Source organism: Alosa sapidissima, chromosome 22 (genome assembly GCF_018492685.1).
Source record: "Alosa sapidissima isolate fAloSap1 chromosome 22, fAloSap1.pri, whole genome shotgun sequence".
Classification (NCBI taxonomy): domain Eukaryota; kingdom Metazoa; phylum Chordata; class Actinopteri; order Clupeiformes; family Clupeidae; genus Alosa; species Alosa sapidissima.
The window spans coordinates 21,806,402-21,833,190 of record NC_055978.1 but is presented as its reverse complement, the minus strand read 5'-3'; the positions used below and the strand labels follow the sequence as shown (position 1 = coordinate 21,833,190).

The 26,789-nt window shown below is 41.8% G+C and overlaps 2 protein-coding genes across 4 annotated transcripts in view; both read right to left on the bottom strand.

Moving 5' to 3' along the window:
• Window positions 1-884: 884 nt before the first annotated feature.
• Window positions 885-22,433, bottom strand: LOC121697795 (stimulated by retinoic acid gene 8 protein homolog). 3 transcript variants are annotated; one of them, XM_042079505.1, is made up of 9 exons: window positions 22,336-22,433; window positions 21,493-21,692; window positions 19,779-19,854; window positions 18,807-18,888; window positions 18,123-18,305; window positions 13,628-13,913; window positions 12,244-12,305; window positions 6,659-6,770; window positions 885-1,234 (listed from the first exon to the last, which is right to left on the bottom strand). In XM_042079505.1, the coding sequence occupies exons 2-9, from the start codon at window positions 21,685-21,687 to the stop codon at window positions 1,148-1,150; spliced, it is 1,083 nt and encodes a 360-aa protein (XP_041935439.1). In that variant the 5' UTR covers window positions 21,688-21,692; window positions 22,336-22,433; the 3' UTR covers window positions 885-1,147. The 3 variants fall into 3 exon arrangements, with proteins under 3 accessions (XP_041935439.1, XP_041935441.1, XP_041935442.1); XM_042079507.1 differs by lacking the exon at window positions 22,336-22,433 and adding an exon at window positions 22,201-22,315; XM_042079508.1 differs by lacking the exon at window positions 22,336-22,433 and adding an exon at window positions 22,207-22,314.
• Window positions 22,434-24,250: 1,817 nt separating this feature from the next.
• Window positions 24,251-26,789, bottom strand: part of LOC121697765 (potassium voltage-gated channel subfamily A member 1) — a 36,056-nt gene continuing 33,517 nt past the window's right edge. The window contains exon 2 of the mRNA XM_042079445.1: window positions 24,251-25,978. The gene's annotated coding sequence lies outside the window, so the exon portion shown is untranslated. The remainder of the gene's footprint in view (window positions 25,979-26,789) is intronic.

The window sequence follows — 26,789 nt, the reverse complement described above, 5'->3', positions numbered from 1 at the left end:
CAAAGCATGACATTGTTGAATATATTGCTAAATGACACAAATTGGGATGTTTCTAGCAGTGAACTAATGGGGTTCCAAGGTTTTGTAAAATATAAATCAGGTTTCAAGGCCAAGTATACTTGCGTATACAAGGAATTTGGTCTCTGCATTTATCCCATCCATGAATTAGTGAACACACAGTGAGGTATAAGTATATATACTTTTTTGATCCCGTGAGGGAAATTTGGTCTCTGCATTTAACCCAATCAGTGAATTAGTGAAACACAAACAGCACACAGTGAACACACTGAGGTGAAGCACACACTAATCCCGGCGCAGTGAGCTGCCTGCTACAGTGGCGGCACTCGGGGAGCAGTGAGGGGTTAGGTGCCTTGCTCAAAGGCACTTCAGCCGCGGCCCATTGGTCGGGGCTCACTGTGGTGAAGCACACTAACCCAGAGCAGTGAGCTGCCTTGCTCTCGGAGGCGCTCGGGGAGCAGTGAGGGGTTAGGTGCCTTGCTCAAAGGCACTTCAGCCGTTCCTACTTGTCCGGGATCGAACCAGCAACCCTTCGATTACAAGCCCAAAGCCCTAACTAGTAGGCCATGACTGCCCACATTGTAGGTTTTTAGGTAGCAATCTTACTCCAAAACTCGCATAGTGATGCTTCAAATATATTTTGGTTTTTGACACATTTGGCAATCGTCCTAACAGTGCCAATGTTCTGTTAACAGACTTGGGTGCAGAGATGTTGACAAGTTCATCATGGACATTAACTGTAAATAACCTTTGCAATGTTTTGCAAGCATTAAAACAACACTAGAATAACACTGTAAATGGCTCATTGAATAAGTAGACTCCCAATTGCCTGATTACTACACATGAAGATAAATCAAATACTCATATTTGTTAAAAAATTATGCATTTATTAAGAAAAACATATATGCTGCCATAAGTATGCTAACACATCAACTGAGGAAAACATCATAATATAAGATTTAGTTGAAAACATGGCAACATATTTTAAAAACAAAAACAAAAAACAAAGCCTGTAAACAATCCGCACTTCTACATCATCTAGATGGGTTCGACAACACAATTAACGAGTGCTCTTAAAAATCAACATCCACCAGATAAGTAGCAGGAATGAGGCAGAGGGTTGGAGGGGTCACAGCAACGGGGGCGACAACGGTTCTCCAAAGCTCTCAGAGCAATTGAGGAAAAGCTCCTGGTACTCTGCAGTCATGCACAGTTCCTAACAAATACAATGAGTTAATTAATTAAATGAAGTATGGGGCAGCTTTCAATGTGTGCCTTATATTTTGTACATTTCCGACTCCAATCTCCAGAGTGTACAGACCAACTTATTTTTGTCAGTCCGCTGTATTTATAGTTGTACATTCTTTGTGTGAGTGCAAACAACATGCTTTTCAGCGTATCCATGGAACGCATACAATCTCTATTAAACCTAACCTAACCAGAGGGTTAGATTTTCACCATCTTAAAGGGAAACTTGGCAGGATTTCCCCCTCTGCTGAAGAAATTGTGCATTATGCTATTTCAAACTGTGGAAAAGGGTAACGATAAAGCACATGGATTTGTTTACAAGCTAGCAAACCGGTTAGCATAAGTTCGGCAGACTATGTGGATGGTACAAGGTAAGAAACACGATTTAAAACGAGTTTCTTGTTTCTCACTTCTCTTTCCGGGACGGTAGTCTCAATGTTGCAAGGTTGGTTTTCCGCCTGGGGACGCTAGGGGCAGCGGGAAAAGTCACCATTTTCACCGGAACAGGTCATTTAACCATCCAAATGATTTCTAAACAGGTTTATTACGTTGAAATAGTTGCCAAGTTCCCCTCTTAGCATAGGTATTCAGGCACCACTATAAACAGCAGTACTACTCACTTACATATATTACACAGGGGTGATACTATTTATATTAAAGTAATATTTTCTATCTCTTTTTTTATAGTTCAGAAAGAACATTAACAGGTATAATTACACCACGTGTGGCAATGACTCATACCAGAGGTGGGACCAAGTCACTGTTTGGCAAGTCACAAGTAAGTCCCAAGTCTTAGCACTCAAGTCCAAGTCAAGTCCCAAGTAAATACAGAGAAGGGCAAGTCGAGTCCAAGTCCAAGTCTCATCAAAGCCAAGTCGAGTCCAAGTCCAAGTCCCAATCTTTTTCAAGTCCTGAACAAGTCATCAGGTACTCTTCACTTAATAATGGCATTATTAGACTATCGATCATAATTTTAACACTTCCATCTAATCCACAGATTTTTTTTTTATAAATACAGATTAAAATATGTTCAATGTTTCTGTCTTGAAATCTTTTACGATATATGCATGCGCATACAATATACACATGTGCATACCTGAGTAATCTGTACAAAACGGATAGCTACATGACAAATAAAAATATTGTTTTTCCAAATTTCGGAGCCCACTGTAAGGATGAGTAATAATTTGACTAATGGCATTTCACTGCGCTAGGCCACAGATTTGCCTGCAAACAATTTATTAGGCTGTCTGCCAGTGGCGACTCATAAGGGAAGCCAAGGTCAACACTTTTATATTATTTAAAAGATAATAATGACACAGTAATTTTGTTTTAAAGTATTCATTTCTTAAGAAATACTACCCATGTGATGCTGTTTCTCATTTGTAAATGGTGCACTGTCACTTTAAGCCCATTGTGTGCCACTGTCCACACATTCTCATAATGATCTTTTTTACCAGCTCCATTCCTATGGCTAGTTCACAAACTCAAACATTGTTTGTGCCACATGAATAGCACAATATTAACAATGATAAGCATTATATTAAGTTGGCACAAACAGCTTTCATTCCTTTGGAAATAGATGCATGTATGACATGATGCTTGCTTGACATTTTCTGTTTGCAATTAAATGTGAATTATGAGCCTGGTAGCCAGTAGCCACCTAGCTAGCTGAGTGGAATGCGTTTCAATCGGCATATCAATGTGCTTCATGTAAACAAATTATTGAATAGGCCTACTTCAAGACTCACCATTTCCATTAAACAAAGGCAAAGACAACTCTTCATATTCTTGTCCACTTTCCAAATCACAGTGAGTGCAGCCTATGTCATAGTGACCTGGATCTCATAGTTTATAACAGTAGTGAGAACCGGATAAATCCGCAATTTCCCCTAATCTCGTATTTGTTGCCTTCATGATTTCCTTTTATACGTTTCTTATATTTAAAAGAAAATATCAATCATCATCAACAATGACAAGCCAGCTGGAACCTGCCACTCGTTTTCTCTCCCTCTCGTGCGTGCTTAGATGGGGTTCTCAATTAAATGCAGTAGCTTAGCATAAGTTCAAGTTGGATCTTAATGGAGAGGACTCGAAAAGTATCATCTTTATGTAACATGCTGTTGGTGCATTTTGACATTGTAAACGTTCTCTAACAAGAGTGCAAATCAGTTTGCAGTAAAGCTACTAGTTATTAGCTAAATGTTGGTCGTATCTCTGTCTCTTGGTGCCCTACACACAGTGCGTAACGCATGTGGGGGTAGCAGCAAGCACTGAACTGTGCTCTGGACTGGCCGCTTGTCTCCGCTATTTTTTTATTTTTTTAAGTCGCGGAGGGAAAGCATCTCTGGGCTGACTGTTCCACGATCAGGAAATTTAGTTTTTGACTCGAGACATGTCAAGTCGTCACAAGTCAAAGAGGCAAAGTCTGAGTCAAGTCTCGAGTGAATAGTATTCAAGTCCAAGTCGAGTCGCAAGTCATGCCGAATTTTATCAAGTCAAGTCTGAAGTCATTAAAATCATGACTCGAGTCTGACTCGAGTCCAAGTCATGTGACTCGAGTCCACATGTCTGACTCATACTGTGGGACCACAACACAGAAACATCTTTTTAATTCAAATGAATTACAACTCCTAGTGGTGCAACAGTCCAAGGTTGATACATGATCTGTAAGGACCACCCCACCCCACAGCTTGCGACGCAGGTGAACCGCATGGACTGCTGCAAAACGTTGAACTGTGGCTGTGTTAGAGCTGTCAGGGAGCTGTGTGTGCTCTCTCTCTCTCTTTCTCTCTCTCTCTCTCTTCTCAAACTCCTACGAACACACACACACACACACAGAGCGCTGATAGGCTGCAGGGAAATGCTGGTGGGCTCCAGCAGTGTTGCTATGAGTGTAGGGCTACAACGTGCATGTTAGTCTGCGGCGCAACGACCAGGTTTCGGAAATAATAAGAAATAATAGATGTACCACTGCAGTCACATCTGCGTATGGAACCTTGGAAGGGTGTACCGTGTAACGTAGCATCCCTAGTGTACATTAAAGGCATTATAGTATACATTAAATAGAATCACACCATTAGATCAGTGTTTCTCACACACCGGGGGCCAGGGACCACTGGTGGTGGGCAAACTATCCCAAGTGGTCCGCGTTGTTTGCAATATTGAACCAACTTGTAAATCCACACATTTCTGCAACACTGCTGTAAGGAATTAATCCTGCCGAATTGTATGAGTGATATCCTTTTTCTCAACCAAGATAAAGTTTTGATGTTCTGATGGCAGGCCAGACGGTTTGGCGCCAGGTGAGGTGTGAAACACCAACGATCATAGAATGGGTTTTGGGGGTAAGCCATTGAAAACCATCCCAGCAAAAGATGTGAGGTTAACTGAATTATCATATACATAGGACAAAATGCTATCTGGGTAGAAGCCAGATTAATTTGCATTGAGACCAGCATATAATGACTTGAGTTGGTAACTTTTAGTTAGTTCATTGAGACAGGACAAAGTAGTTCACCCAGAGAGGACGAAGGAGAGAGAACTCCAGAGAATATGCCGAGGGCAGGTATAGGTTGAACCTTTGTGAACTTTTGTGAACCTTTCTACCATATTACACTGGAATAAACCACTTTGCTGTATCAATCCGAAGAAGAGAAAACCTTTCCTATTTTTTTCTTACACTGCCTATGCAAGCTATGCCAGTTTAAATAATATGAATCCTCTGACACAATAAGCAAGGTCAGGCCTGTCGCTAGAAGGCAAGCAAACCAAGCAATTGCTTGGGGCCCCGAGCTGGCCAGGGGCCACAAGACAACGACTGGTTAAGAATAAAATGCAACAACAAACTGTGAGCGCCCCTTTGATAGTCAATGCAGTAAAGTGCAACAACACTGTTACCGGCAATACCAGGATCCCCCTCAAGGGGGCCCCTCTCAGTAGTCGCTGACGGCAGCCAGCCAGCCAGGTTCGTGATCTCTGCTGCCGCGAAAATATAAACATATCATAATGTCATAATGAAGCGGAGTTATGTGTCCGGAAGCCGGAAAAGAAAGAAGAGAAAGGAAGAGGATGACGAGAAAAAACAAGATAGTGGTAAGTGATAAATTACACTGGATAAAATAGCTCTACTTGTCTTGTACAAATGGTGTAATGTCACAGCAGGAAGGCTAGCCTAGCAAAAAATGTTTATGTTAACTACCTGCCTGACGGCCCATGCTGCTTGTAACAAACTAGAACAGTCAGCACAACTTTTTTTTCTCGAACGGACGGAATATGGTTATATACTGTAATATGTGTGTTAACGGGATAAGGAAGACGCAGACCTGTTCCAGAATCACTGTTTATCGTTATTTAATGACATAACATTGCTATAGCTTTGTAATAGGTTTTGATGAAAGTGGCATAGCTTCTCTGCTATACTAACTAATCGACCGTGATAATCTATTTACCAAATGGGGTTAGGAAATCCACACGGTAAATTCATCGATGCATCAAAGCAGACTGGAACATTCATGTCTAGCAGTATTCATGCACGCCAGCTGTTTACTGTCTTTAAAGCACCAGGTGCGTCTGTCTAATTCTCACACAGCAGAATGCTTAAATGCTATGTTAAGCTACAAGTAGGCCTAAGTCAATGTATAACATTAGCTTGGGATGTTTTTACAGTAAGCATTGGTAGTTGTGAAAGCAGCTGCATCCCTTCTAAATATCAAAATATGGAAATGCTAACATATCTTTTCTTTCTCCCTCAAGGTGCTTTGCTTACATTTCTCAGCCCTCAGGCTCTTCCTAAGGATACCTCCACTGATGAAGGTAGAGTGAATTTCTCTCACTGAGCTGAGCTGTTAATGACCTTTTCCAATATGCTAACAGTGAAATGGTCAAACGTACTTCACAGGTAATTTCAGATTTTTTTTCAATTATTTTCCAAGGTACACCATCAACTTCATCCTCCATTCATGAGGAAGAAGCTGACATTGGATTTTATGGTACGTTCAAATGTTCAAAATGTTCAAAACTACTGCACAGTATATATATGCAACAGCAGTATTTGCACTGTCAACATTTTTTATTTATATAAACTGTGGGTGAACTTAAATTGTATGGCTATGCTGTGGTTCCTGTAGGCTTTGCGTGCGGTGGGGGGGGGGGACCATTTTGCTTGGGGCCCCCAAATTCCTTGAAACGGTCCTGAGCAAGGTGGTTCAGTCAGTAGGCCTATTGTGTAATATACTGTTGAAGTGTTGAAGTAGGTCTACTCTTTTTTTTTTTAGCCAGGTGGTCCATGAGTTTTTTTTTTTTTTTTTTGGTTAAGTGGCCCTTGGTCTGAAAAAGTTTGAGAAACACTGCATTAGATAAGCAAATGTCTACTAGTAAATGGCAAACCCACCTCTGTGAACTCCAGCTCTGTGGACATGTGGCCCTTGACAAAACCCATGATGTCCTTGTAGATCTCCCTCAGCCTCTCGAAATCTCCTCCAGATGACGGCAGCGGCTCAGGGCTGTGGACACACACATGCGCAGCTCTAACTATGTGCAGCACACAGAGCACCACATCATTCTACTGCTCTCAGCATGCAGTACAGTACACACTCAATGCATCAACGTCATGCAACAAAGGGATTAATTAACCAGGTAAATCAGGTTTGTATTTACGTATTTACTTTATAATTCCGCCTAGGATTTTAATTTTGACTCTCTCTCCTCTGCCTGCAATGCAGGCATGACTACTGTTACTGTTAGTACAAACACTGAATACATTTTTGGAAAGGAAAGAACGGGTATACATTTGCAATTTTTCTGCAGAGCTGCAGAGAGAGCGAAACTGCAGAGTGTGTGTGTGTGTGTGTGTGTGCAAGTTTCTCGGTGACTCCTCTTAAAAAGACAGGTGGCTTCAATTCCCATTTTGCTCAGATCCACGCCTGTGCCAGCGGGGGGGGACAAGAGGGATTATGGGTAGTGGGTAGCGTGGGGGTGGCATAGGCGTCGGGGAGGAGGACTAGAGCCATGAATCCCTTGCCTGCACACGTCCTGCTGATTAGCCGTTAGCTTCAGGCACTGTGAGTGCTGAGCAGGGTATCGATCGCAAGGGCCCTGTGCTGAGCACTAGCTGTGTGTGTGTGAGTGTGTGTTTGTGTGAGTGTGTGTGTGTTTGTGTGAGTGTGTGTTTGTGTGTGTGTGTGTGTTTGTGTGTGTGTAAGGAGGACATGAGATGCAAGGCAGGCCAAGTAGCAAGCTCCCTGGCCGTTTGTTTGGACGGCCAATTAAAATGAGATCCTTGACAAATTAGGGGAGATTCATCTCCTAATGACGCCCCCTTTCGCCCTCTCTCCCAATGCCCCTCTTCACTTCAGTTCCACACCACTGTGAATTAGTGATGGGCTTCAGGGATCTTCAGCCTGCTATTTAACTAAGGAGGAGGCCAATTAAAGTGGCTCTTTTTTATAAAAAAAAGAAGAAAAAAGCTGTTCTTTTGCTTCTCTTGGCCGAGAGAGAGAGACACACACACTCACAAAGACAGAGAGAGAGAGAGAGAGAGAGAGAGAGAGAGAGAGAGAGAGGTTGGTGAAGTTAGTTGTGTCCTGAATTTACCTTAAAAAAAAAAGAGAGTATTCCAATGACTGCCTAACGTTAGAATTTCTTTACACCTCCATGGAATTGCAGTGCGGGCCTACGTGTAATTGGAGAGGACTTTGTGACGTAGCATGAATAATTCATTGACCTGGCCTGAGTGACCCCGGTCCTTGAAAGGTCCAGCGTGACGTGCGATTGACTACGTATTAAAACCTTAGCATGGCAGGAAGTAGCTTTTTAATATGGGCCACTGGAGTACTGCCGCTTACGGCCTCTGCTTCCCTTAGTGCTTTCAATTACAATGACTAATGGCGCTTTTAGGAGGTTACAAGCATTTGAATAATGCAATTACTAACATTTTAAATGGTAGGACATCGCTTGGCTTTTTTCAAACCACGTTTGCATAGATTGAGTCCAGGAAAGAGAGTTATTGTACAGTATGTGATTATTAGCTAATTGTGTGCTAACAATTGGAAACAGCAGACCTAAATGTAATTAATTTGTGCGGTTTGTTTTTATTTCATTCACTGAGTGTATAAAAAAAATAACTGTTAATGGACTTTTTGTGTAACTATATTAATATTCACTATGGGAAATACATTTTGGACAGCTGTTTAGCTTGATTTTTTTTGCTCAAGGAAACAATTAGATTTTTCATCTAGCACAAAAGTTAATGTCCTCAATGCATTGGACTGAGTATTGAGTTGGAATGCATTTGGAATTACATGCATTTTGATGAAAGTACACATTAAAGTTATATATTAACTTTCCTAATGCATGTGCGGGTGTGTTAGTGTAAAGATATGTGTACAAGAAGAATTGTGCAAACAATTGCATGCTACTGTATGATGGCTTACATGCATATGGTTATTTCTGTATGTGGTAGTATATGTGTAAGGTCTATACCTACAGGTGAGCATAGGAATGTGTGTGTGCATATGTGTTGCTGTAACTATAGGAGAATTTGTGAATGTGTAACAATTGTCTGATTATGTAAGCCCCTCATGACTCTTTCACTAAGTTCACTAGAGTAAGAACACAGGGTGGGTCTATGCATGTGTAAGTGTATTTATACATGTGTAAGTATATGTCCTTGTGTGTGTGTACATGTGAGTGTGATTATGTGTGTGTGTGTGTGTGAGTGTGAGTGTGCGTGTGTGTGTGTGTGTGCATTTGTGTGTGTGTGTGCATGGCATGCTGTGGTCCTGAAGGAGCCAAGCATCTGACGGTGATTGATTGCTTCAATCGGGCCACTGCAGACAGTCTCCATTAGAGCTCTACGTGAGGAGACACTCTGTGCCTACGGGACAGCGCCTCCACCCACTCTGCCTCGCTCTCCCCCACCCCAACACCACCGCCACAAACACCACCTCCAACACCACCCCATCCCCAAAGGTGTGCTTCAGCAAACATCCCTCATGCAAGACACTGAATAGCACACTCATTTAAACACACACAAACACACTCACATAAGCACGCATATACACACACACACACACACACACACACACACACACACACACACATCCTCCCTCACTGACGAACACACTCTCTCTCTCTCTCTCTCTCTCCTCTCTCTCTCACACACACACTCTCTCTCCGATACACACACACACACACACACAAACACACTCAGAGATAGATCATTTTCAGTAACTGATGTCCAAAATGACACTCCTGGGTCCGTCCTCCGGCTTCCATTTTGGGCGTGCTTGAGTGAGAGCCTCTCTATACTGTTTTGCATTAGGCATGAGCCCCCACTGCCCTGAGCGCCCCCCACCCCGACGTTACACGGCGCGGGCAAGCTGTTTCGTACGGTGATGGGTGCAGAGCGAGGTTAAGGTCGAGCGAGGCAGAGCTGTCCGCACATGTCTATTGTGAAGATGAGCATTTCAAATATACAAACTTCGCAGCTTCGCACTCACACATACACACACACACACACACACACACACACACACACACACACACACATACATACACACACCTCTGTATGATGACACAGTGTGTGTTTTTATGCCACTGCAAACTCAAGAGTTTGCACATTTGCAATTCAGCTGAAGGTGAGTGGGCAGCCTTAAGGCCCATTCACACCAAGAACGATAACGATAACTATAACCATAACGATAAAAGCGTTCACACTGAACAACGATAAACAAAGTCTCTCCTTGTGTTAATAAATGTGACGGCTAAAATTCGATGGGTTCTGATTGGCTATTACCATTTTATCGTTGTGAAAATCGCTCTGAAAGTGATCCCCAACGATATCGTTCTTCATGTCGTTATCATTATAGTTTATGTGTGAACGTCGTCATTCATATTAACGAGAACGATATTTATTTATCGTTATCGTTATCGTTCTTGGTGTGAATGGGCCTTTAGTGTTTTAAACTGCCGTGACACCCACATATTCTTCTTCTTTTTCTTCCTTTCATAAAACACCCTTCCAACGTTGTAAAAGGATCACACTTCACTCTCACACTTGCAAACTAGTGGCTCAAAAATAACTTGCTGCTGTCACAGCTCATAAATTATGGATAGTGTCTGCGCATTCTTGCAGAAATCTATTCTGTCCGTCCCTCCCTGTCAATAGCAATAGCAAGCAGCCCTGTGAGATTACTATTACTTTCAGTGTGATTTGTCTCTGGGTGGCGGACGGAGAGAGAGGGGGGCGAGGTGTGTGTGTGTGTGTGTGTGTGTGTGTTGCAGAGGGACAGCAGCAAACACCTGTATATGTGGGGGGGAGAGAGAGAGGGCAGGAGAGGGAGGGGAGACCGCATCAGAGAGTGTGTGTGCGAGAGAGAGACAGAGATAGAGGGAGTGAAAGAGATAGAGAAAGAGCGAGAGAGAGGGACTGAGGCACAAAAGAGAGGGAGTAAGACAGAGACAGAGAGAGAGAGAGTGAGAGTGAGGGAGACATAAGAGAGAAGCTGTGCTGGTGGCGATGCTGCTGTGACAGAAAAATCACAACTACTAAGGGTGAGGTAGAGAGAGGAAGGCTGTTCCATCTTAATCTCTGTCTTGTCTATCTGTCTGTCTACCTACCTATCTATCTATCTATCTATCTATCTTCTCATGGACTGAGTGAGTGCACAAAGGGATGGAGACAGAAGAGAGGGGCAATGGGGGAAAGAAGGCTGGCTCAGGACCACAGAAACAAACATGCAGAGCAGCACACATGTTCTCGTCACGTGGGGTGGGGAAGAGAGACTGGAGCGTGAGAGAGTGTGAGGACCTGAGAGAGAGAGAGAGAGAGAGAGAGAGAGAGAGAGAGGACCTGAGAGAGAGAGAGAGAGAGAGAGAGAGGACCTGAGAGAGAGAGAGAGGGAGAGAGAGAGAGAGGACCTAAGAGAGAGAGAGAGAGAGAGAGAGAGAGAGGAGCGAAGGTGTGAGTTCTGTGGAGAGAGGAGGTGTGAGACAAAGCTGGTGAGAAGAAAGAGAGAGAGGCAGACTCGGGAGTTAGGGCGGCTTCAGATGATGGCCATGACTGTCTCTGTCTCTACCAATTCATTTCTGATGGAGACGGTAGGAATGGATGGAGGCATCACTCTCGGCGAGGCAGACATTGACGCTGACTGACAGTCAGGCGCGTGAAGTCGTCACCCGCGTTCATGTCTCAAGCACTGGCTTTGCCGCCTTGGGGTTCAACCGAGGACTCTGAACTTTTTTTTGGTCCCCATGCAAACTTCTGCCCAGTCCGACGGTAAAGACTAGAGAAAAACAACGAACTTACATGACATGAATTGATCCACATCTTTTTTTTTTTTTTTTTTTCAATAGCATATACAACTCTCCTGTGTACACATTGACAAGGGAAACCATACACCAGCTGCTGCCAGCAGAACAGGCTGTCTGCCGACAGGCTGCTGCTTTTGGACCACTGTTTTGAAGGCCCACTCAAACAATAACAGAAGCAACTGTCTAGACTTTTCAGTGGCAGTCTCACAAAGCATTCATTCTTCTGTGGAGTTACATCATAATTGGGGTGACTGAGTTCTTGCTCTCGCTTCATCAAACAGAATTCCTGTCCTGGACCGACTGTTGAGTTTCAAATAGTCTTTATACAGCAAATAAGTGAATGTTAAGAACTTTGCGTTCAGTTTAAATTTAATTTAATTTTTGGACCTACCATAAAAAACCAACATAGACTTCTAGAAAGAAGAAAGTCATATTTATTTAATAAAAGTGAGTTAATTCCAGAATGTCTACACACATTACTATTCCAGACCTAACCAATTCACACCTTTCAGTCAACCTTACAGACTTCAGACATTTCTGAGACCTGTCACAGAGCAGTCTAAGAGTGTTAGCAGGAGAGTAGAGAAGAGGAGTGATATGATAGTGGGTGAGATGTCAAACTGGGAAAGAGGGTGTGTGAAGCTGATGGAGACGGAAGGTTACCTGGCCTGGGAGCTGGAGTCCATGTCCTTCCTGACCACATCATAGGCATCCTGGAGCAGGTCCTGATAAACCGCACAAACAAAACACACTCAGCAACCCAAAACGCACATCAGACAAAAACGTACTCTGCTATCAACATACATACCACTCCAGGGGATTGTTTTTTACAGAAAACCTCAATTACAAAATGCTACATTTAATCTTGCATGTTTCATTCCTGGACATGTCTTTGACATAGAACTAGTTACAGTTCTCTTTTCATTATTCCCCATTCCTAATTCCAGATCCACCAAGACCGTACTTAATCCTTTATTAAGATGCCAAGAGAAAGAGACCTGTTGCTTTGTATTCTATGAAGAGGCAGGAGCCAATAACATTAAGGGCTTTCTCTTCCCCCATTTTTTCTCATGCACCTAGACTGTGCAGTGCTTTACATGAGAACAATGCCTTTGTCCAGTACTTTCAAACGAGCATACACTGCGCTGTCCTCCAGGGCTTACACGGTGAGCTATTTTGGGCCTTATTCAGACACGTTTTTTCTGGGCCTCTAAAGATTGGCTAGACATGTTCCTGGCACCCAATTTCAGTCCATAAATGCCCCTAAAAACCCCTAAAAAACTGGCATTGCCTCCACTCTCACAAAAAAAACAATGGTGGTGACGACATGACAACAACAACAATAACACCAAAAAAATAAATAAATAACTCAAGCAATCCAAGCGTCCTACTTGTGCACAGGTGGTGGAAAAGAGATTTCCTGGTGGACGGCTTATTCCCAGGTCTCCTCTCTTGCTCCCCCCCCCCCCCCCCTCTCTCTCTCTCTCTCTATTTTTCTCTATTTCTCCCTCTCTTTCTATCTGTCTCTCTCTCTCTCCCTCCCTCTCTCTCTCTCTCTCTCTCTCTCCCTCTCTCTCACACACGCGCAGCAGCATGGCAGATTAAGTGATGGCATCTGTCCGGAGAGCGTCCTGCTGGCACGTCCAGTGGTGGCTGGCGAAGTGCGCTGTGCGGGCGCGCGGCTCTTTGCTCTCTGCCGCGGCCTGATAAGGCATCTCGCCTCTGGCCAGAGATAAACAGCCCCGCGCTGTCTCTGGCTGGACAGGGAGTGGGAGAGAGGAGGAGGAGGAGAAGAAGGAGGAGGAGGACGACGAGTGACACACACACACACACACACATACTCATACACACACATACAAAAACACACACACACACACACAGACACACACCCATGCCCAGTGTTTTCATGCAAACACACACATACAAACAAACAAGCATATGTTCTTACATGCACATCGATGCTATATGCATATGTTCACACACACACATCCTTATGAGAGCAGGTGTGACACACTCACAAGGCTAGCCAACACAGTCTCGCGCTCACCTCCTGCAGCAGGGAGGACGGGGATGCCTCCTCCTGGCTGGGGAACTGGGACGACTCCTGGGAGCAGTCCTCCTCGGCGGGGGCCTCCTTCAGGAAGCAGCAGCCCATCCAGGCGTACGGGCTGGCTCCCAGGGTGCACTGCTGGAAGGCGGCACGGCGCTCTGGCGGCAGGTTGCTCCACAGGCCCGAGATGGCCTCCGACACCACGGCCAGACCCGTCTGCTCCGGGGCCAGCACCCCGCTGCGCACCAGCAGCTCTAACGTCTGCCTGTAGAAGTACAAGTACCTGCACCCAAACACAGACACACCAATCAGCATACATGTAACAGATGTACAAGTACCGGTGTTATACGGTAACTGGCTTTCATGTTAACTGGCTGGACTGTTTACTTTGCCTCTGGAGTTAACGTAACCGTCCCCTTCTCTTGCAGGTGTGTTCAGCTGATGATTTAGCCTCCGATACCTGGCCGCAGATTCGTCTGTTTAACTGAAGTTCAAATAGAAATGTTTGTGATGCTGCACTGCTGTTTAATAAAGCTTTACAACACAATGTGTCGGTGTTGGAAGTCAGGTTGTCTGTAGTAGGCTAGGCTATATGCGCTGGACCATGAATATGCCACCAAATAAACAAAACTAAATAAACTAAGTGTAAACTCCACGTGGGTCTCGAACCACTACTAAATTAAACTACTTGCCTGATAACCTGACATTAACCTGCTTGCGCCACTAACCAGGTTGACACTTCCCAGTGAAATTGGCCATACTTATTTACTAGGCCTACAAGTAAAAGAGGTCACCTAGTATGTTATTGTGTTTGTAGCAGGTTAACACAGTGGATCATGGTAACTGGCTACTGTGTTATCTTGCTACATTGCCCAAGCCATTTAGACCTTCAAAGTAGGCTATAGCCTAGGCTTAATGGTTTTTACGTTTCACTGACTGCTGGTCAGGCTGCCCGTGGCCACCTAGTCTTCAGCCTAAATTGAGGAAGCATTGCTGGTCTAAAAATGTATAAATTTAAAAAAACTGTGAATGGCGAGGATTGAACCCGTAGGCTAGTCTAAAAAAACATTGTCAATGCATCAACCTGTTGAGCCACATGCAACTTATCACTTGATAAGAAATAAATTATTAAAATATCTATAGGCTAAATCCAATACATCTCAAACCTATGTTAACATGTCAAAACACGAACGTAAATAGCCTAGGCCTATGTGTATCTTGTGATATTTGATATTACATATCTTTTGTGATATGTAAAATTTTGTGTAAAATGAAGACACAGACTTCTCCTGCACATTGTGCGTTTCAATGCGTGTTTCACGTTCGTTGTGATATGCATCAGGTTAATATGCAGATTATAGTTCTAGTTTTGTCATTCGAGTTCGAATCTCATAGTTGAACCTGTTTATTTTATTTATTTGCTGGTGTTCATAATAAGACACTTCAAGTAGAGGCTTCCACAGCCTGGCAGCAATCAGTGAAATGTTTGTAAACTGAATCATGATAGGCTACTTTGGGCAACATTGCAAGATAACACAGTAGCCAGTCACCATAATCCACTGTGTTAACCTGCTAAACACAATAACATACTAGGTGACCTCATTTACTAGTAGGCCTAGTATTACCAATTTCACTGGGAAGTGTCAACTGGTTAGTGGTGCAAGCATGTTGGTGTCAGGTTATCATGCAAGCAGTTTAATTTAGTAGTGGTTTGAGACCCACGTGGAGTTTATTTACTTTTATTTATTTGGTAGCATATTCATGGTCCAGCGCATGTAGCCTACTACAGACAACCTGACACTTCCAACGCCGACACATCGTGTTGTAAAGCTTCATTAAACAACAAAGTGGAGCATCACAAACATTTCTATTTGAACTTGAGTTAAACAGACGAATCTGCGGCCAGGTATCGGAGGCTAAATCAGCTGAACACACCTGCAAGAGAAGCAAAGTAAACACTCCAGAGGCAAAGTAAACAGTCCAGCCAGTTAACATGAAAGCCAGTTACCGTATAACACCTGCACCCAAACACAGACACACCAATCTGCATACATGTAACAGATGTACAAGTACCTGCACCCAAACACAGACACACCAATCAGCACAATAAACACCACAACACTTATCAACACAACTACAGAAGTATAAGTACCTGCCACAAATATATATACAAGCACATATATGTCTGCTATAGACATTTTAACTGGATATGCACCCCTGAAATCAATTTGAAATGTACAGCACCTTCAAGAATTAATTCAACACGAGAACTCGATTCATATAGATATTTCGACAGACACTCCCTGGCAGCAAAATCATATACATTTCAGACATCAAGAGGAGAAGCTACTAAAAATGTACATACATCTAAACATGAATGTAACGTAGAAGCTTGATTCATTAAATATATATATTTTAAACGTTTTAATGGGCGACCAGACATCAAGAGGAGAAGCTACTAAAAATGTACATACATCTAAACATGAATGTAACGTAGAAGCTTGATTCATTAATATATATGTGGCTACATATGGCTGAAAGTGTAGGGGTACAAGTAACGGCAATATCTTCAGGTCACAGGAAAAACACAAGACAAGAAATGTACAATACACTCAACAGACATCATTAATTTAACATAAGGATTAGATTTATACATTTATTCAGACATACATTTTGTCTGCCCATACATTTTAGATGGTTGAAGCCAGGGAAGCGCAAAAAGTAAGTCAGTACCTCCAGGTCAAAACAAAACTGTACAGCTGTTGAATAATTTGAGAATCGGGAATCACTGAATATATTTGATATTACACGGAGCAGGTCTATGTGGGCGCGGGGCTCACAAGCTCATAGGCGCTGAAACCGGATGCATGCAGGCGGAAGAGTGTCCCTCGGGGAGAACGACCGATTTCCAGATGACTTTCCGACAGCTCTCGATAAGACTGGGGAAGTGGCAGCGAGAGAAGAAGTTGGAAGTGCACGGGGCCATTACGGGGCGAGGCAGTCTTTTGGCAGAGCGCTGCCGACCAAACTTCTCCCCCCGCAATTCTTCTGCCAAAAGGTGAGCGTTGGGAAGATGGTGCAGCGTTTGTGTGCCAAGGTGGAGATTAATACAAAGCAACACCGTGTGACGTTTTGAGGTCCCGATGTGGGGGAGGGGGGGGGGGGGGGGGGGGGTCTACGAAGCGGGCGAGTGTTTCGTTGGCATCGCCCGACGCACATCTGTACTCGGCCGTCTTTTAATAAGAGCAATCAAGAGCAAGTGGTTCGGAGGAGTGACTAAATCATTCTCTCCTGCACTCTGAAGAACACTTGGGCAGATGGGGAAGAGGGGAGGGGGCGCAGATACCCTCCATTGGCCAAGCGCTGCCAGGTGTGCCAAGGGCTTGGCAGCGGCTGGCTCGGAAAACAAAGAGCCCTTGAGCAGCCTCTTAGGGCTAACGGCTGTGCTCTCGGCGGACAAGAACGATAACTCAGGTAAGAGTAGCCCGAACAGGAAAAAAAGACAGAATTTGCTCCTTTCTGAGCAGAAATCGCTCCTTTCTGAGCCACTTCTGAGGACACCAGGGGCAACATGTGTTTGGCGCGCTGCACAAATGGGGCTGTTACCACGCTGTGTGAGACGACAACAGATTGCATCTGGACTGTGAGAAATAATACGTCAGCGCCGACATCTCACCTCACATCCAAATTCCCTGATTATAATGCCCAACTGATATGCAATGTGATCTGGATGATATATCAGCTTCATATTTCCCTACTCCTGTCATAACACCTGGGAAATATTTCAGCTTGAGCACAAAGCTTGAGCACAATTACTATAATTAACCATCTTAGCATTAACGACAAGAAAAGACATACTCCATTATCTCAACACAATGACAGAGGACACACGTGGAAGTACTAAGGTGTCAATAAAAGGGTATGAAACACTACACAGATCCTCCACAATCACCTGTATAGGATGCTGGGGAGGGGACAGCATTCTCACATGAACCCGCAACCTAACTAAGGGATAATGGACAGCACGGTGGTCTGTTAACAGGAAATAATGAGTCGAGGTTGTAATATGGCCCGACGCGCAGCGGAGCGAAACCTCGTAGGTGCATTATTTTCTGTTAACAGACCACTGTGGAGTCCATTATCCCGCTTATTCCGCTGTTGCCACTTGGGTTTTTGTTCATTTCCTGTTATAATTTAAACGTTTTAATCGCTAAAACTGTCTTGTTTGTAGAACTACTTTTATCTGACACATACGTGACAGTTCCTTTAAACTTCACAACGAGCTCGAATTAATATAATTAATTAATTAAAGTGTGATACGGCCAAAACAATGGATCTACTTCATAGATGTCCAAATAACATATGTTAATGCACGTTCTAAATTACGTAGGACAATGGGAAATTCAACCAAGCAGTGGAATAATAACAAGAGGCTAAATGCAACACTGATCTCCAGAAATCAATGGGATGCAGCTCCTTGAGATGAACCCACCCTTCAAACTCCTGGATGTTGGAGGCGGAAAGGCTCGAGGACTGGGAGAAGGGCGTCTCATCGGTGGGGTCGTCAGGGGAGATCTCACTGCCGCTCTCCTCCAGGGCCTCCTCCTCCTCCTCCTCCTCCACGTTGGGCAACACTGAGCACCGGTACCGGCCTCGCCTACTGGAGGGCTCCAGGCTGAGAGAGGGACAGGGAGGAGAGAGATGGAGAGAGAGAAGTAGGAGATAGGGGAAGGGGAAAAGGGAGGGATAGAGAGAGAGAGATAGGTCAGGAGATGGGGGAATGGTAGAAAAGAAACAGACAAATGGGTGAAAGAGTGGAGAATGGAGGAACAAGAAAGAAAAGAAAACAGAGGGAAAGAAGGGAAGAAAGGGCAAGACGCGAAGGAAAATAAATATTAAACACAAGCATTCATGCAAGAATAAACGTCTTAAGAATACATCATGGAAGATAAGACTGTGACTTTATTTCCTACGATATGGCATCACTTATGCATCTTCACTGAAACCCAGGAAATTCTCGGCTTCATGAGGACACAGACTACCATACAGAAGCAGACAAACCCATCACAGTGATGGTACCTTCAAAGTGCAAACATTATCCAGGAGGGGGCTACAAGTCTACCATGAAGTTATGCTGCCATCTGGTGGTGCAGCACTGTTATTACAAAGTGCTTACACGCAATTGGAGCAGAGCCTTCGGAAATGCTCTTGCACTTCCTCCAAAGAGTTGGACCCTTCCTCTCTCTCCAGGTAAGACCCTTGTAATACATATAAATAACCAAAAACGTTAGTGCTGTACATTTCAGGGTCTGTTCAAAAATAACAATTTAAAATACTCTTGAACATATTGATATACCATATATATACTACACATACCAGTCAAAAGTTTAGAAACACTTTGAAATTTCCATTCCACTCCATTATAGACAGAATACCAGCTGAGATCATTTGCATTGTATTTTTAATCAGGGCAGCAGTTTTCAGATTACATTATGTGCTTATATAATTGTAAAAGGGTTCTCGACTGTTGTAGAAAGAAATGGCTGATCTTTAATGCAATATCTACATTGCCCATTATCAGCACCCATTCCTCCAATGTTGCAAAGGCACATTCAGTTTACTAATCTGATATCATTTTAAACGCCTGAGAAAACATTGGAGAACCCTTTTGCAATTATGTAAACACTTAATGTCATCTGAAAACTGCTGCCCTGAGTAAAAAAACAATGCAAATCTCAGCTAGTATTCTGTCTATAATGGAGTGGAATGGAACTTTCTAAGAGTCTCCAAACTTTTCACTGGTAATGTACATATAATATATATATATAAACTACTATGCAATAATTTATTCAGCTATTAGACTCCAGACAATGTTACCCTTGGGCAAATTACAATAATGTCGCTGCATGTGTAAATGTGAATTCAGCAGATTCACAAATTAACTGCACAAGATCAGGCAATATATCATTAGTGTGAATAAAGCAGATTCATGACTTATCTATGCAGGATAAGGTCAGCCACAAACTGAATCACTGAGCTACTCATTAGCGGACAGAAAAGTAGTGGGTATGATGTTGTGGGCGGATTTTGTAAATCTGTTGCAAAATAATCAATGTGGCTGTATATCCAGTCCAGCATGGATACTAACGTTTCAATGAGAGCAAATAGCTGAGGCAAGTCTCCTTCTCTTTGAGGTATCCTTTGGCATGATCCAGAATCTTCCACTGAAAGACAGGAAATCACAGCTTTAAGAAGTAATCAAGAGACATAACACAGGTTTTACATAGATCTCACTAATGATCCCACCATGATAATATAATTGTATGCTATATCATAATGTAGCATGTTTAAAATCAAACATATTGTTTTTTCATCACACTGATGGAAATCTGAGATCCATTGCTCCTGAGGAGTGACAGTGGTAAGAGACATCAAGTAATTTTTTGTCATCAAGCAAAACATCAAGCGATGCATATTTATTCATACATCAAGCAATGCATATTTTGTGCATTCTTTCATGACCTCAGCATTAAAGGTATGGAAAACGGCGGAGAAAACTACGGAGCCCGGGAGGTGTCCTTGCAAGAAATTGTTGTAGAGAATGTGTGCTCACTGTAGCAAATTTTTCTAAACTGTCATTTTTCTAAATTGTACTAGATTGTGTGCAGAATTTAATATATTGTGTGCTCGTTTTACTACATAGCGCACTTGTTTTACTAAATTGTGATATCATTTTATTAGATTGTGTGCGCTCAATTTAGTAAATCGTGCACACATTTTACTATATCGTGCACACGTTTTACTTAGCTTTTGGTTTATTAGTAGACTATTCAAGGTGTGGGGATAGAGTCCAATTAATATCACCTTTATGTGATCTATATACAGTGGTGGATGAAGTACACAAATCCTGTACTTGAGTGAAAGTAGAGATACACATGGTCAAATGTTACTCCAGTAAAAGTAAAAGTCCTCTTTTTACATTTCCACTTGAGTGGAAGTACAAAAGTACTTGCATTCAAATGTACTTAAGTATCAAAAGTCCTGAATTGTATTATGACTAATACAGTTGCATTTACTATTGTTGAAATGATTCGGCACAGACATAGGCATTCATTGAGCCTTTCTCCTCCATTCAAGGACAAAATCAGCTAATAATTGTTGTATGTAGAAAGAACTAAAACAAACTAATGTGATATCTTATCTTAGATACTTTTCTTTTTTGAATGAATTACACTTTCGGACCAAATCAAAATGTTCCCTTTTGTGTTTGATAGTGTCAGATTGTCTATCATTTGCTCGATGGCGTCAAGAGGCTAGTTATGGTAACATCAATATTGTGAAAAGGGGTCAACAAGGTACAGTAAATAGTGGATATGACAATAACATAGGTTAGGCAACACCATTATTTAAAGCCTAGTTCGCTTAATAGAAAATATACATGTAAGTACACATGTATTTGGACAGTCTTTTTTTCCAAAAGGAACTTCAGCTGTACTTCAGCTGTAACAAAATGTAGTGGAGTAAAAGTAAAAAGTTTAACAAAATTGAAATACTCAAGTAAAGTACAGATACATGAAAAAGTGACTTAAGTACAGTAATTGAGTAAATGTACTCAAGTAATGTCCACCACTGTCTATATACTCAAGTGTAAAAGAGTGTAAAACTGTCATGTTTATTTTAAAGCACAATACACTCCAATCCTCAGTAAAGTCAAGACGGCAAAAAGAAACAACTGGTCCAGGGTCCTCAAGAAAACACTCTTTAGCGCTCTCCACTTCCGTTTATTGCAAGGTAAGAGTCGTAGGCCTACATATATGCTTAAAATGATGAGCATTGGATATTTAAAAATCCACGGTAGTTACCTTTGCAGGAGTTTTCTTGCTGCCTGGACAGACGACCGTTTTTAAAGAATCAAAGAGACTAGCTAAGGTGGCTCGATGACGTGCTTGCAGAGCCCGTCTTCGTTGTTTTTGATGTTCATCCACCTCGACCTTCTTTTCCAGACCATATGAAGTAAGCTCTGTATCTCTGATGTTCATTGTTTTCCTGCTCGTCATTGTTTCTACATTATTAGAAAGATAATGGTGTATAACCAGGAATTTAAGATGCACACCTGCCGTACAAAATATCCAGCAAGTTAACTCAACTAATACTATGCAAGTCAACTCGGTAGCTTCTATGCTAATTTTCAAGAGACATAGTTAGCATAATGAAAGGGGCAGATAGCATGTACCACAATCGTGGCAGTAAGTTAACTTATCTTTTTTTTTTAGCAAACACAAATTAAATGGTAAGGTTTACATATTTCGCTTTACATTACAGTCGTAAAGTCATCTAAATTAATTGATCAACATTATTCTCAATAGACATAAGCTTGCCTGCTAGCACGAGATAAAGCTGTTGATTAGGTAGCCTACTGTTGTTTTGGCGCTAAACCAGTAGCTAATATTATTATGCACAATAAATATTTCAAAATACTTAACACAATAGTGACCAACATAAATACATATTCAAGGATCTGCTGCTCAAAACGTTATGCATTCCATCAGTATGAATACAAATTTAGTTACCATTACTTTATGAAAATAACCTGGTAATCCCAGACACAAGATTTGGCACATTTCTCAATGTCGTGTGATAAAAGGGTTCGCTCAACTCCGATTGGCTGGTTTATTGTCCATAACACGTCTCACCCATGGTCTCACCTTTTCAGTCCATGGTTCACACATTTGAGTGACTTGACCAGCAGGCTTCAAAACTACTATCACTCTCTGCAATCTTTGAATAATTGGTTGATTGATTATTATTTCAGCTTCCTCAGCTTTTAGAAGGAAATAGCTAAAATACCATGAATGATATTAAAGCTGTTAGATAACAAATGCAACAAATAAGCAGTTATATTCCATTTTAAACTTGAATACGAACATCGAGCTAACCTATGGCCGACAGTGTGTCAGACCAGTTTATTAATACAATTTGTATTTATTAAAAAAAGATAGATTAGATATTCTCTGGACAAATTCTGTTATTGCATGTACTGTGTCGCCCTCTACTGGTTTGCCTCAGCTTTGCATCTTGCATGTCTTCAGTAGTCTGCATGCAATGTAGCCCAATATAGTATTCATAAACACAAAATGTTATAATCATTTTATTTTTTTATAACTGTCATGAATCTCTGGAGCTATCAACAATTTAACAAACAGGATTTATATTTTCTCTTCTTTAAAAACACAATGTAACATTTAAAGGGATGAGGTTTTACATGTAAAAACACTTCAGCAGACATATAGATAGAGAGAACATCATAAAATTTGGCTTCAAAACCGATTTGGCAGCTTCATTTTGGGGGTGAGCATGAGGTGGACAGTCATTAAGGAAAGTAGGATGCATGGGAGGATAATGGAACAACACAAAAAACAGACTGGTTTGAGGAAGAGTCCAATAACCAGTTAACTGAGGTGGGATGGTTGGGACCTCTGCAATAATATGTGATATTGTGTGCATGTAATAATGTGGTTTCAAAAAACAACAGCTTCACTGTATGTCCTTTTGTAGGACCTAGATTAAGTGCTTTTTTTTTTTTTTTTTTTGATGAACATTTTTGTTATTGTCAGTGTCATTGGACATTGAAACAGCCTGTGTTCTGAATACTCAGCTTTGCTGTTCAGATACTTTCAGATCTGTTCAGATCTCAGGTTCATAACTCAACTTCAATAAAAACAAATGTATAGTCGTATGTTGTATGTGTTCACAGGCATCATGAAGCAAATACACTATGACTGAAGATATTGTGCTGTGGAGGAGAAACTCTTAGGCCTAAAGTAAGTGCTCTGATTTCATCTATGAGTGAGTCCATAGCAGACTGTCCTCACTGTAACATGGTATTTGTGTGGAATTCAGATTAAAATGAACATAAGTGCAATGAATAATAACATATTTATTACATTTTCCTTATGATGATTTGCCCTCTGCTGGAGAATGCACTTATAAATTGGTTCCATGATTCTACCATTTCTGGCAGTGAGTCTAACCCATACCTGTCAACACTCCCGTTTTTCCCGGGTTTCTCCCGTATTTCAAGGTCATCTCCCAGCACCCTCCCGTTTTGTTATTTCTCCCGGAAAACTCCCGTAATTTGCATGGCCATCAAACTTCATTTTAAAATCATTGATCCATTCAGGTTGCCAGGTTGTGTATGAAATACACCCTACACATACACGATCACTTAGTTTCAATTTCAACTGTTTTGTCATAGGCTAAAACCTGGCAACCCAAAACCCAAATAAGGAAGCGGGTGCCAACTGTGCAGCCTGAATCTCATCGTAAGCAAGCGGGCTAGTTGAATGGCCTACTCCAGAACTAGCTGTTGTGAAATTGTTGGGAATTTAATTGATTAACACATCACATAAACTGTTATTGAGTGTTGTTGATACACTGAACTTGTTCCTTCGGAACCAAATCTGACAGCAAGCAGCTTTGGAGTTTTAGAAGTAGGCTGCAGGCAGGCAGCTGGTGGATACATAACTGGTATGCGTAAGGTAATGGTAAGGTAAAAGCAACGACCGAAATGCAGTGTTGAAACACGTGTATGAAACGTATTAAATATGCAAACACAGATCCGGTATAAACCTGGCTAAATGTTGACAGGTATGGTCTAACCCTGAAAAATAAAACAAATCTAAGACTCTCTGAGAATCTGAATTTACACATAGACACATATGATACTACACTCCCCTTCACACTTGTTAGTGAGTGACATGGGTTGTCAGTACTTTGTGCCAAATTAATTAGCAAATTCATGAAATGGCTAAACCCTGATAATTTGTAACTGAATACATTGTATGACATTGTGCTGAATTACATTTAGCATCTAGCAAAATCTACCCTGAATCTGTCAGCTTTATTCAACAGTACTTAACAGAATAGTATAGTATTGCACTGCAAATAAATAAATCGAATCCTGTTTAGGGTTTGGGGAAGGGGCACAGGGATATTTAGTGACTTAAGCTAACATCATATCAACCAATGACAAAATACAGTACAAATAACAAGTTACCTCTAAATTGTTAATATAACATTATATGCGAGGTATTGAATGAGTTGATTGTTCAAGGATAATAAATGTTCAGGAATAACGCTGGATATATCCAGACAACACAGTACAAGGTAGCAGCTTAAAGGATACAGGTTCCACATAGTCACAAAATTGCAGTTAAAGAAGGTCTTGATTACCAACATAACCCACCCAGCAAACACATGCTCATATGTGTTCACACACCAAGTAATGTATTGATATGCAGAGGGGAGTACAAAAGAACTCGACGTTCAGCAAGAACAGGCCACAATTAGGTAGAGAATGGCTAGCTACGTCAGTAAAATCAATTCATCTGATGTAGGAAACCAAAACTTCACACAATAAACACACCAACACCTCCATCTTACTTTTGTTTGACTGTAAGATCTTCGGAGTAAGCGAGGACACACACAGTCGCACGCGCGCGCACAAACACACACACATACACACACAGTCTTTTCAGCAGGTCATAATGGGTATCTTTGTGTGCTCCTTACCAAACAAAACCTGACGAGTACAGTTGCAGGCTATGGCTTTGGCCCTTAAATAGAGGGAGGCTCTTTTTTAAGTCTAAAAGTCCACTGTCTAAAAACCAAATGGCTGGCCTCCCTTGTGCTTAGGGACACATGCCCACTCCACCGGTAAAGAATATCATCTTATATATATGTATTTATATTTATATTTACTATATATTCATCTTTTTTTAGAAAAATAGAGATCAGGAGGACAGTATTTAAAAAAATAAACAGACTGAGCCGAAAAACTCATCCAGAAAAAGTCTACTTCCACATTACGGCTTCACACAGAAATATATCAACTGATATTGCACAGATAGGGATTTCTTCCAATATGAAGCAAATCACTAGCACATTGTATTAATATTCAACGTTTCTCAACACAGGGGGTTAAAAGAAACAGAACTTCACATAAGACATGCCCTTGTGTTTTAGTCCGTAGAGAGGGGCGAGCTTGAACCTCTGCCATCCACAAACATCTGTAGTTCGTCCATAGGGCAAGGTGGTGCATTTTTAGTTGTCTTTCTCCTCCACCTGTGGGATTTTGTAGGTGCAGGTCAGAACAGTGTAGCACTGCTGGGGTTGATTGAAGGCACAGTATTTTTTTTGTTTTTGTGTTTGTTTGTTTTTTTTTTTGTTTGTTTGTTGTTGTGGATTTCTTGAAAGGGTGGCGCTGGGATATGGCGCTCCTGACGTGGAAGAGAGATGTCCTCGTGGTCAGATGGCAGCGATTCTGCTCTGTTCCTCTGTTAACGGAGTCTGTGTGGGAGAGAGAGAGAGAGAGAGAGAGAGAGAGAGAGAGTCACAGGTAAGAAGAAAGATGGAGAGAGGTGGATATAGAGAAAAATTAGGGAAAGTGAAAAAAAATCGATTATAAAAAAAAAAGTTTGCTCAGCAATCCCCGTATATAAGCCAAGTTATTCTAAATTAATTTAAATGACAAATAAATATCATGGCTTGTTATACTCTACTCTGAGAAGAGCAGCAACACAATAATTAAAAAATAATGAAAATAAAGATATGACTATACTGTAACTAAAGGAGTCAGAGCAGTGTCCTCAGCTTTTGGCTTCTCTTAAGGGTAGCGAAGTCTCTGCGTTTTCAGTCAGGTCATACAATAGCACAGCGCTGACTCACACATGCCATTCGATCCCGTCTTTCCACAGTGGTTCTTAAACTGGGGGTCGTCAAAAATATTGGAGGGGTCGCGAAATGATTTGCATTAATGATTAAAGACATTTTTCTAAAGGGTTTTAGTCAAAGGCTGCCACATTTTCTGACTCCAATGCCCATCTCACAACATTTCAAAACCAAATTCCACTGGTTAAAGAGAAGGGGGTCGTGAGACTTGGTCCATGTTTTTTGTGGGGTCGCCAGACAAAAAGTTTAAGAACCACTGTTCTACAGTATATTTTCTGTACATTTAAAATAATGTTATCTCTCCAAGTGAAATCACATAAATGAAATATTCTGTGGATGTAGCCTTGTCTAAGCAAGTTTCTGTATAGTGTCCTTTCCTCTACCCTTTGTATGTATCTTGAAAGGATCAAATCATTGATCTCCCATACAA

Excerpts from the sequence above, each read along its gene's own strand:
- LOC121697795 (XM_042079505.1), bottom strand. The coding sequence starts at position 21,687 with ATGACGAGCAGGAAAACAATGAACATCAGAGATACAGAGCTTACTTCA. Across the intron at positions 13,914-18,122 it reads AACATCCAGGAGTTTGAAGG|GTACTTGTACTTCTACAGGC; the intron begins GTGGGTTCATCT and ends GTTTGGGTGCAG. Across the intron at positions 1,235-6,658 it reads CAGAGCTGGAGTTCACAGAG|GAACTGTGCATGACTGCAGA; the intron begins GTGGGTTTGCCA and ends TGTATTTGTTAG.